Below are 13,256 nucleotides of genomic sequence, written 5' to 3' on the forward strand. Positions count from 1 at the left end.
GGGAGAGACAGAGGGAGAGTGCACATGTGGGACATATAGATAGTGGGAGAGTGCATGTGTGGGACATATAGATAGGGAGAGAGACAGAGGGAGAGTGCACAGGTGGGACATATAGATAGTGGGAGAGACAGAGGGAGAGTGCACATGTGGGACATATAGATAGTGGGAGAGACAGAGGGAGAGTGCACATGTGGGACATATAGATAGTGGGAGAGACAGAGAGAGAGTGCACATGTGGGACATATAGATAGTGGGAGAGACAGAGGGAGAGTGCACATGTGGGACATATAGATAGTGGGAGAGACAGAGGGAGAGTGCACATGTGGGACATATAGATAGTGGGAGAGACAGAGGGAGAGTGCACATGTGGGACATATAGATAGTGGGAGAGACAGAGGGAGAGTGCACATGTGGGACATATAGATAGTGGGAGAGTGCATGTGTGGGACATATAGATAGGGAGAGAGACAGAGGGAGAGTGCACAGGTGGGACATATAGATAGTGGGAGAGACAGAGGGAGAGTGCACATGTGGGACATATAGATAGTGGGAGAGACAGAGGGAGAGTGCACATGTGGGACATATAGATAGTGGGAGAGACAGAGGGAGAGTGCACATGTGGGACATATAGATAGTGGGAGAGACAGAGGGAGAGTGCACATGTGGGACATATAGATAGTGGGAGAGACAGAGGGAGAGTGCACATGTGGGACATATAGATAGTGGGAGAGTGCATGTGTGGGACATATAGATAGTGGGAGAGACAGAGGGAGAGTGCACATGTTGGACATATAGATAGTGGGAGAGACAGAGGGAGAGTGCACATGTGGGACATATAGATAGTGGGAGAGACAGAGGGAGAGTGCACATGTGGGACATATAGATAGTGGGAGAGACAGAGGGAGAGTGCACATGTGGGACATATAGATGGTGGGAGAGACAGAGGGAGAGTGCACATGTGGGACATGTAGATAGTGGGAGAGACAGAGGGAGAGTGCACATGTGGGACATATAGATAGTGGGAGAGTGCATGTGTGGGACATATAGATAGGGAGAGAGACAGAGGGAGAGTGCACATGTGGGACATATAGATAGTGGGAGAGTGCATGTGTGGGACATATAGATAGTGGGAGAGACAGAGGGAGAGTGCACATGTGGGACACATAGATAGAGGGAGAGTGCATGTGTGGGACATATAGATAGGGAGAGAGACAGAGGGAGAGTGCACATGTGGGACATATAGATAGTGGGAGAGACAGAGGGAGAGTGCACATGTGGGACATATAGATAGTGGGAGAGACAGAGGGAGAGTGCACATGTGGGACATATAGATAGTGGGAGAGTGCATGTGTGGGACATATAGATAGTGGGAGAGACAGAGGGAGAGTGCACATGTGGGACATATAGATAGAGGGAGAGTGCATGTGTGGGACATATAGATAGGGAGAGAGACAGAGGGAGAGTGCACATGTGGGACATATAGATAGTGGGAGAGACAGAGGGAGAGTGCACATGTGGGACATATAGATAGTGGGAGAGTGCATGTGTGGGACATATAGATAGTGAGAGAGACAGAGGGAGAGTGCACATGTGGGACATATAGATAGTGGGAGAGACAGAGGGAGAGTGCACATGTGGGACATATAGATAGTGGGAGAGACAGAGGGAGAGTGCACATGTGGGACATATAGATAGTGGGAGAGACAGAGGGAGAGTGCACATGTGGGACATATAGATAGTGGGAGAGACAGAGGGAGAGTGCACAGGTGGGACATATAGATAGTGGGAGAGACAGAGGGAGAGTGCACATGTGGGACATATAGATAGTGGGAGAGACAGAGGGAGAGTGCACATGTGGGACATATAGATAGTGGGAGAGACAGAGGGAGAGTGCAAGTGTGGGACATATAGATAGTGAGAGTGGCACTCATAGAAGCCAGCATGCCATATACATTTTCATTGTCTATAAATTAGGTTAATGTTTGACCTCAGAGTGTGTGTGTGTTTCTCTCTGTGTTTGAACATGCATATGTGTGTGTGTGTGTGTGTGTGTGTGTGTGTGTGTGTGTGTGTGTGTGTGTGTGTGTGTGTGTGTGTGTGTGTGTGTGTGTGTGTGTGTGTGTGTGTGTGTGTGTGTGTGTGTGTGTGTGTGTGTGTGTGTGTTAGGCATGGGGTGTAGATAGCCCCAGCAGACCCAGTCAATACAGCTAATAACTCACCCAGCAGGTCACTGAGAAAGGAGGATTAGTTTGACTGAGACCATTGAGTTGAGATCATGAAACTACCCCACCCCTCTCAGAGTAATCTAGTGCTGGAGAGCCCTTATCCGTATTTTTGGAAACTGCACTGTCGGATAAGGGCTCGTAAGTAAGCATTTCACTGTAAGGTCTGCACCTGCTGTATTTGGCGCATGTGACTAATACAATTAGATTTGATTTGATCTGCTGGCTTAAGTCAACAGCAGACCAAACACTCCAATGACCACTTTTTGGAATATCTGTAGAATTATAACAAGGTGCAACTCCAGAAAATGTAATATTCCATCTGAATACAGTAGATTACAGTCAGTGTGCAGTAAGACACTATATCTCTACCACACCTAGCTAGTTACAGTCAGTGTGCAGTAAGACCCTATATCCATACCACACCTAGCTAGTTACAGTCAGTGTGCAATAGGACACTATATCTCTACCACACCTAGCTAGTTACAGTCAGTGTGCAGTAAACACTATATCCCTACCACACCTAGCTAGTTACAGTCAGTGTGCAGTAAACACTATATCCCTACCACACCTAGCTAGTTACAGTCAGTGTGCAATAAGACACTATATCTCTACCACACCTAGCTAGTTACAGTCAGTGTGCAGTAAACACTATATCCCTACCACACCTAGCTAGTTACAGTCAGTGTGCTGTAAGACACTATATCCCTACCACACCTAGCTAGTTACAGTCAGTGTGCAGTAAGACAATATATCCCTACCACACCTAGCTAGTTACAGTCAGTGTGCAGTAAGACACTATATCCCTACCACACCTAGCTAGTCACAGTCAGTGTGCTGTAAGACACTATATCCATACCACACCTAGCTAGTTACAGTCAGTGTGCAGTAAGACCCTATATCTCTACCACACCTAGCTAGTTACAGTCAGTGTGCAGTAAGACCCTATATCCCTACCACACCTAGCTAGTTACAGTCAGTGTGCAGTAAGACACTATATGCCTACCACACCTAGCTAGTTACAGTCAGTGTGCAGTAAACACTATATCCCTACCACACCTAGCTAGTTACAGTCAGTGTGCAGTAAGACACTATATGCCTACCACACCTAGCTAGTTACAGTCCGTGTGCAGTAAGACACTATATCTCTACCACACCTAGCTAGTTACAGTCAGTGTGCAGTAAGACACTATATCCCTACCACACCTAGCTAGTTACAGTCAGTGTGCAATAAGACACTATATCCCTACCACACCTAGCTAGTTACAGTCAGTGTGCAATAAGACACTATATCCCTACCACACCTAGCTAGTTACAGTCAGTGTGCAGTAAACACTATATCCCTACCACACCTAGCTAGTTACAGTCAGTGTGCAGTAAACACTATATCTCTACCACACCTAGCTAGTTACAGTCAGTGTGCAGTAAACACTATATCCCTACCACACCTAGCTAGTTTCAGTCAGTGTGCAGTAAACACTATATCCCTACCACACCTAGCTAGTTACAGTCAGTGTGCAGTAAACACTATATCCCTACCACACCTAGCTAGTTACAGTCAGTGTGCAGTAAGACACTATATCCCTACCACACCTAGCTAGTTACAGTCAGTGTGCAGTAAGACCCTATATCTCTACCACACCTAGCTAGTTACAGTCAGTGTGCAGTAAACACTATATCCCTAGCACACCTAGCTAGTTACAGTCAGTGTGCAGTAAACACTATATCCCTACCACACCTAGCTAGTTACAGTCAGTGTGCAGTAAGACCCTATATCCCTACCACACCTAGCTAGTTACAGTCAGTGTGCAGTAAACACTATATCCCTACTAAACATGAAAGAGACAGAAAAGACTAAGGCTGCAGTGACAGTAAAGAGTCTAGAGAGTGTCTGAGAGGATGACTCATCCTTGTCTGTTTGTCTATTCTGTCTCTCTCTTTCTCTCTTTCTTTTTCTATCTCTCGTTCTCAATCTTCCTCTTGTTCTCTCTCTACTCGTTTTCTTTTTTGTTCTTGCTGCCTCCCTCCCCATCTCTTTCATACTTTAAATCTATCTCTCTCTGTGTCTCTCTTGCTCCGTCTCTAATGCTCCGTCTCTCTGGCTCCGTCTCTCTGGCGCCATCTCTCTCGCTCCGTCTCTCTCGCTCCGTCTCTCTCGCTCCGTCTCTGTGTCTCTATGCTCATTCCTGCTCTAGCCTGTGTCAGAAATGATGTGTCAGTCACACAGTCCCATAGCTCGACTTTGTCCAGCCTGCTCCGATTCTGTTTAAACAATAAAGCAAGCATTGATGACAGCAGGAATATTTATATTAAACAGAACAATAAGCTAACATTATTATGTGAATGTCATTAGAGACCGCTCAGTTGCAGATGGCCATGGTCCCTCACACACACAGTGAGGAGAAATCAGCTGGTGATGTGCCATTCTCACCAGTGTAAATCTCCTGCCCTCTGATGGGGATGTCAATGCATGCAGTTCTCCCTGCTCTTTCTCTCTTATATATACACAGCCTGCCGCCTCAGAATGAGACAGCCAGAGCCTATGTGCACGTATGGTGTCTTTTCTATTAAAATCACACATCTCCAAATATATGAAAGCTCAGAACGACTATACCAAACCTGGGTGTGGAACATTATCTTACCTTGGTTGTGCGTTTGTGTGTGTGTTCTTACCTTGGTGTGTAGTTTGGAGAGCTGCTTGTCATCCAGGTGGGACTGTGTGTAGAGACGTCTCTTATAGCGGAACTGGGAGAGGAACACACAGAGACAACACATGGTTACTGGAATAACACTATATTAGTTCATCTGCTAGTTTGTTAGTAAATAAAACAATTTTAGAGTAAAAGTCAGATATCCCCTGCCTGCCATACTCAATCTGTCAACAGCAATGTTTATTAGTCCGGTTACAAACCACTGATTTGATAGACAGGTCTCACTGAACACTGTCAGACTGTAGCTAAAACATGTAAACCTTGGGGGAGAGGCGATTGTGTGTGTGTGTGTATATTTTTTCCTACAATATCAGGACCCCAATGTCCTAACAATTCACCTAAATGTCCTGACACGGTAGGAAAACAAGAACTTTTTTCATGTCCTGAAGTTGTTAAAATGCTATTTTAAGCTTAAGGGTTAAGTTTAGAGTTTTGGGGTTAAGGTTAAGATTAGGGTTTTTTGGTTAGAGTTTTGGGGTTAATGTTAGGATTAGGTTATGGGTAAGGTTTAGGTACAAAAGTCCTGAAATTTCATGAAAATAAAGCTCTCTCTGTGTGTGTGTGTGTGTGTGTGTGTGTGTGTGTGTGTGTGTGTGTGTGTGTGTGTGTGTGTGTGTGTGTGTGTGTGTGTGTGTGTGTGTGTGTGTGTGTGTGTGTGTGTGTGTGTGTGTGTGTGTGTGTGTGTGTGTGTGTGTGTGTGTGTGTGTGTGTGTGTGCTTTAGGAGTATACATCTATGGGAGGGCAGAGGGTAGTGAGGCTGGACTAACCTGTCACTCATATCTATAAACTCCTGCCCTGAGAGAGGGAGACTGATCTGTTGACTGATCAATGTTATTGAAGAGATGGCAGTAAACACCACTCTCATACAACTACAGAACAGATCTACACATGCATGCATGTAAAAGGTCCCTCTACCCACCCATATATTTACACTCCTAATGAGCATACACACACACACACACACACACACACACACACACACACACACACACACACACACACACACACACACACACACACACACACACACACACACACACACACACACACACACACAAAATGCATTAACTTTTTTGCATGTTTCCATGCTTCCTTCACGTAACCATGACTAACCCTGTGTCTAACTTTAGAAAACAACCACCCTAGTAAAAACAGAATTTAGTTGGACTTGACAGCAATATGAAACTGTCCCAATTTCCGTATGTGATATCCAGAGAGAGAGCACACACTAACTCAATACATTGTGAAACTATCTGACATGGAGCTTCCTGAGAGACAAATAACATAGAGCATGGCCGTTGACTTACTGTACACACACACACACACACACACACACACACACACACACACACACACACACACACACACACACACACACACACACACACACACACACACACACACACACACACACACACACACACACACACACACACACACAGCCCTGGGCTGTTAGCGAATGTCTAAATGTGCAGACCTCTCATGTGGCACTGAGCCCTATAGTGTCCCTGTGAACTATAGGGTTAAACTAAGCTTTAACTATGACTGCCTGACATACAGTACACACAGGCACATAGCTACTATAGAGATGTTGTAACCACTTATCTCTTATTTTTAGGGCACAGTGCCCTTGGAAGCTGGACATTTTTTGGTAGTCCATGGTAGCATGAGGGTTTGAGTTACAAATTGGGAAGGTGTACATTACCCTGGAGGAATTGTACACTTCAAATATCTAATTACCAAGACACAGTAAATCCCTTGGGCTTTCTAAACATCATCATTCTGGCCAATGTGTCCTCTTCTCCGTCGTCTCTCCTCCGTGACCCGGAAACCGATAAGTGGTCGAGGAGAGTGTCAATTCTTTAGCAGTTAAATGGAAGAAGTTCCTCCTCTCCTCAATAACCTCCTTTTGGCGAGGAAGTACAAGTGTATCCTACCCGAGTCCTTAGCGGACAAATTTAGAAATCTGCCACACCCCCTTTGAATCGGCTATTGTAAAAACCATAAACTACTTATCCTTTTATCTATAAAATGTCTTGCACAACTAACTACATTTGTTTTATCACTTCATACATTTATTTGGGGATTCCACCCTGTAAACATAATTTGCCTGATGGCACACGATTGGAGGAGAGTCTAATTTCATACAAGCGCATTTTTGTCTAGTTTCCACTCTCTTTGCCTCCCCTCCTCAACTGACCTCTATCAAAAGGAGTCCAGAGAGGATGGAGGACAGAGGACGCAGGAGTTGAGCAAATCCAATTGAGAAAAGGCTGACTTCAGTCCTATTCTACGTGCATCAAGGATTTACCTGCAGACATTCTGCTACCTGAACATGATGCAACTTCCTGCAATAACAACATCATCTACTGTTGCTGCATCCATAACACCTGGAGAAAACAATCAATCTGTATTTAGGGAGAAACAGAGCACTTTGCTGACAAGAAAACTATGACATTTTCAAAGCCCACAGGAAAGGAACATTTTGTATTTAAACAATGTCGGCTGACAATTAATAAATCAAACAATGGATATTATAGAATCATTCAATGCAGAAGGTTGGAGTGCACTCTAGTGAGCTATGTATCTATCAATTTATAGCTCTCCCTCACTCCAGAATTTTGAGAGAGATCTAACGATGTTTACTCTATTGACTGTAAAAACATCACATTGGCTGAGTTCCTATATGATCACAAACCATGATCGACACAGGCTACAAATAACTGCTAGAGATGACAGCTGGGAGCTGCGAACACTGCTGTCAGAGTGTGATTATCGCTGCTGAGTTTCACACATATATTATGCATACATCTTACTCACAGAGCAGACTGGATAATTGAATAATTGACAGGTGACATCAAGCTCCTAGTGTTCTCTCAGGGGAGAACAGCAACACAATGAACCAAAGTTAATTGTAAGATTTTTTTTCTATGAATAATGTAAAATGAACAGCTGTACAGAAAGACTAATGTGAAGGCCAAATTACAGAGGAGGAACTTCTTGATGCAGTTAAAGCCATTAAGTTTGGGAAACCTGCAGGGCTGGATGGCATACCTGTTGAGGTATACCAATCCTTTTTTCAACCACTTCTATAATAATGGTAGATTATCAGATACTCAACAAGAAGGTCTGATTTCATTATTACTGAAACAGGACCCCAGTGGTAAATATAAAAAACCAGTCCATAAACAAACGTGAGGCCCCTTACAGTGTTGTGATGCAAACATTTTAGCAAAATGCATCGCGTATAGAATGTAAATGGTGTTGTCAGATATTATTCATCCAAGTTGTAGAAATATCTCAAGGATGAACCAGAGCTCAATTTCAGGTCTCATAGCAAAAGGTCTGAATACTTAAGTAAATATGGTATTTATATTTTTATTTTTAATACATTTGCTAAAATGTCTAGAAACCTGTTTTTGCTTCGTCATTGCTTTGTCAGTATTGCGTGGAGATTACTGAGATTTTTCTTTTATTTAATCAATTTTAGAATAAGGTTGTTATTTAACAAAATGTCAAAAAAGTCAAGGGGTCTATCTACTTTCCAAAGGCACTGTATCTTATACAATGGGTTAAAGTTATGTATAGTAACCCTAGGTGTAAAACAGTAAATAATGGCTTCTTCTCAGAAAGTATTGGGAGTAAAGGGGAGTAAAAGAAGGTTGTATACTATTGGCATATCTATTTATTATGGCCATCCAAATGTTAGATCAGATCAAACAAATATATCAAGTGGCTCAATACAATACATTTTAATAAAACGTTTGCAAAAATGGATAAGATCTTGCTACCATGGAAAGGAAAATACCTTTCTATTTGTGAAAAATCACCCTAATTAACTCTTAGTCATATCCCAGTTTACCTATTTGCTTATGGCCTTACCTACCGACTTGTTTTTAAAATTATATTAGCAAGAAATAATCTATTTTATTTGGAACAGTAAGCCAGAATAAATTAAACAGGCCTATTTATATAATGAATATTAATTCAGAGGGCAGAAATGATTAAGTATTAAAGCTTTAGACCTCTTACTAAAGGTTTAGAAAAGTTATACTTAAATCTGAACTGATTTTCTAGCAGATTAGTAAGAATTTCTTACCCCACATTCAAGAATGGTCTTTTTAGCTTTATTCAGATTACAACCTCTCATTTACGGTTATTTGAAAATTAAATAATCTTAAAAATGTCGTTATTTAAAAAAAAAATGTTTCAACTTCAGTTTAATCCACCAGAAAACAAATATTATGGTTAAACTCAAATATACTAATTGATGAAAAAAAAACATGATGCAAAAAATAAAAAATAAAAAGACGTATAATCTTTGTAAATTATATCATAAATAGGACTGGTGGAGTTATGTCATACATGTAGCGAACAAAAATATATGGAAATGTCTGCTCTACCCAAAATTACAACCACCTAATTGCAGCATTACCGCAAAAGTGGAAGAGGAAAGTGGAAGGTGGAGAAAGTAAGGAACTTGTCTGTCCACCCTGCATTAAAGACCAAAATTGGTTAAAGAAAATTGTGATGAATAAAAACGTATACCAGTTTAATTTAAGGACCAAAAAATTGACAGAGTTACAGAGATTCCAAGAGATTTTGGGTGTACCGATTCCATGGCACATGGTAACAACTGATAACATAACCACGCCGGATTCAAAACTTTTTCAATTGAAATTATTATACAAAATTCTTGCAACCAATAGAATGTTATTTATATGGGGTTACAACCATCCCATCTCTATAGATTTTGCTGCTGATCATTTGTTTTGGTACTGTCCATATGTAGCTTGTTTTTGTTCACAGGTTCAAGAAGGGCTGAAGAATTGTAACATTTACCTGCAGCTCACTCTGCAAATAGCACTGCTGGGTGATTTGAATAGTCAATCGATCAATGATATGGTAATACTCTTAGAAAATGTTTGTATCTTTAATTTACAATCTGTTGAACCTATGAGAATGGAAAGTTTCAGAACTTTGTGAAACTTCACAGCACAGTTGAAAAATATATGACAAATAGAATGAAACTGAATGGTCTTCAGAGATATATGAAAGGGGTTGAGGGTAGCGAAGGATGGGAATAAAAACAAACAAAAGATAAATATTGTAAACTACATTGTGTCTGTAAAATGTACACAGTATGTACAGTAGAAGCTGGAAGAAAAAGCCTAAGTGCTGTAGTCCATTAGTTTACTCCAATTAGGGGAGGGGTGGTAGGGTTATGGGAAACAAAACAATATATGGGGGATTGGAAATGATGCAGACAATTACATTGATGGAAGCCACAATCTATCTGCAATATTAAAGCTGATGAACCCAATAAACTAGAACAACAAAACAACACCATGACAGCAACAGGGCAGAGAACACACACTCACATACAACACATATTAATACACCTTAACAATCTCACATACAACACATATTAAAGCACCTTAACAAACACACACTACACAACATATATTAATACACCTTAACACACTCACATACAACACATATTAATACACCTTAACACACTCACATACAACACATATTAATACACCTTAACACACTCACATACAACACATATTAATACACCTTAACACACTCATATACAACACATATTAATACACCTTAACACACTCACATACAACACATATTAATACACCTTAACACACTCACATACAACACATATTAATGCACCTTAACACACTCACATACAACACATATTAATGCACCTTAACACACTCACATACAACACATATTAATACACCTTAACACACTCACATACAACACATATTAATACACCTTAACACACTCACATACAACACATATTAATACACCTTAACACACTCACATACAACTCATATTAATACACCTTAACACACTCACATACAACACATATTAATACACCTTAACAGACTCACATACAACACATATTAATACACCTTAACAGACTCACATACAACACATACTAATACACCTTAACAGACTCACATACAACACATATTAATACACCTTAACACACTCACATACAACACATATTAATACACCTTAACAGAATCACATACAACACATATTAATACACCTTAACACACTCACATATAACACATATTAATACACCTTAACACACTCACATACAACACATATTAATACACCTTAACACACTCACATACAACACATATTAATACACCTTAACACACTCACATACAACACATATTAATACACCTTAACACACTCACATACAACACATATTAATACACCTTAACACACTCACATACAACACATATTAATGCACCTTAACACACTCACATACAACACATATTAATGCACCTTAACACACTCACATACAACACATATTAATACACCTTAACACACTCACATACAACACATATTAATACACCTTAACACACTCACATACAACACATATTAATACACCTTAACACACTCACATACAACACATATTAATGCACCTTAACACACTCACATACAACACATATTAATGCACCTTAACACACTCACATACAACACATATTAATACACCTTAACACACTCACATACAACACATATTAATACACCTTAACACACTCACATACAACACATATTAATACACCTTAACACACTCACATACAACTCATATTAATACACCTTAACAGACTCACATACAACACATACTAATACACCTTAACAGACTCACATACAACACATATTAATACACCTTAACACACTCACATACAACACATATTAATACACCTTAACAGAATCACATACAACACATATTAATTCACCTTAACACACTCACATATAACACATATTAATACACCTTAACACACTCATATACAACACATATTAATACACCTTAACACACTCACATACAACACATATTAATACACCTTAACACACTCACATACAACACATATTAATACACCTTAACACACTAACATACAACACATATTAATACACCTTAACAGACTCACATACAACACATATCAATACACCTTAACAGACTCACATACAACACATATTAATACACCTTAACACACTCACATATTAATACACCTTAACAGACTCACATACAACACATATTAATACACCTTAACACACTCACATACAACACATATTAATACAACTTAACACAATCACATACAACACATATTAATACACCTTAACACACTCACATACAACACATATTAATACACCTTAACACACTCACATACAACACATATTAATACACCTTAACACACTGACATACAACACATATCAATACACCTTAACAGACTCACATACAACACATATTAATACACCTTAACACACTCACATACAACACATATTAATACACCTTAACACACTCACATACAACACATATTAATACACCTTAACAGACTCACATACAACACATATCAATACACCTTAACACACTCACATACAACACATATCAATACACCTTAACACACTCACATACAACACATATCAATACACCTTAACAGACTCACATACAACACATATTAATACACCTTAACACACTCACATATTAATACACCTTAACAGACTCACATACAACACATATTAATACACCTTAACACCCTCACATACAACACATTTTAATACACCTTAACACACTCACATACAACACATATTAATACACCTTAACACACTTACATACAACACATATTAATACACCTTAACACACTCACATACAACACATATTAATACACCTTAACACACTCACATACAACACATATTAATACACCTTAACAGACTCACATACAACACATATTAATACACCTTAACACACTCACATACAACACATATCAATACACCTTAACAGACTCACATACAACACATATTAATACACCTTAACAGACTCACATACAAAACATATTAATACACCTTAACACACTCACATACAACACATATTAATACACCTTAACACACTCACATACAACACATATCAATACACCTTAACAGACTCACATACAACACATATTAATACACCTTAACACACTCACATACAACACATATTAATACACCTTAACACACTTACATACAACACATATTAATACACCTTAACACACTCACATACAACACATATTAATACACCTTAACACACTCACATACAACACATATTAATACACCTTAACAGACTCACATACAACACATATTAATACACCTTAACAGACTCACATACAAAACATATTAATACACCTTAACACACTCACATACAACACATATTAATACACCTTAACACACTCACATACAACACATATCAATACACCTTAACAGACTCACATACAACACATATTAATACACCTTAACAGACTCACATACAAAACATATTAA

At 39.5% G+C, this 13,256-nt stretch overlaps 1 protein-coding gene across 3 annotated transcripts in view; it reads right to left on the bottom strand.

Moving 5' to 3' along the window:
* Positions 1 to 13,256, bottom strand: part of LOC129862219 (SH3 and multiple ankyrin repeat domains protein 3-like) — a 423,372-nt gene that overhangs the window by 271,736 nt on the left and 138,380 nt on the right. For all 3 annotated transcript variants that reach the window (XM_055933651.1, XM_055933649.1, XM_055933650.1), the window contains exon 4: positions 4,896 to 4,967. In XM_055933651.1, coding sequence (XP_055789626.1) covers positions 4,896 to 4,967 — 72 coding nt within the window. The remainder of the gene's footprint in view (positions 1 to 4,895; positions 4,968 to 13,256) is intronic.

Source organism: Salvelinus fontinalis, chromosome 9 (assembly GCF_029448725.1).
Source record: "Salvelinus fontinalis isolate EN_2023a chromosome 9, ASM2944872v1, whole genome shotgun sequence".
Classification (NCBI taxonomy): domain Eukaryota; kingdom Metazoa; phylum Chordata; class Actinopteri; order Salmoniformes; family Salmonidae; genus Salvelinus; species Salvelinus fontinalis.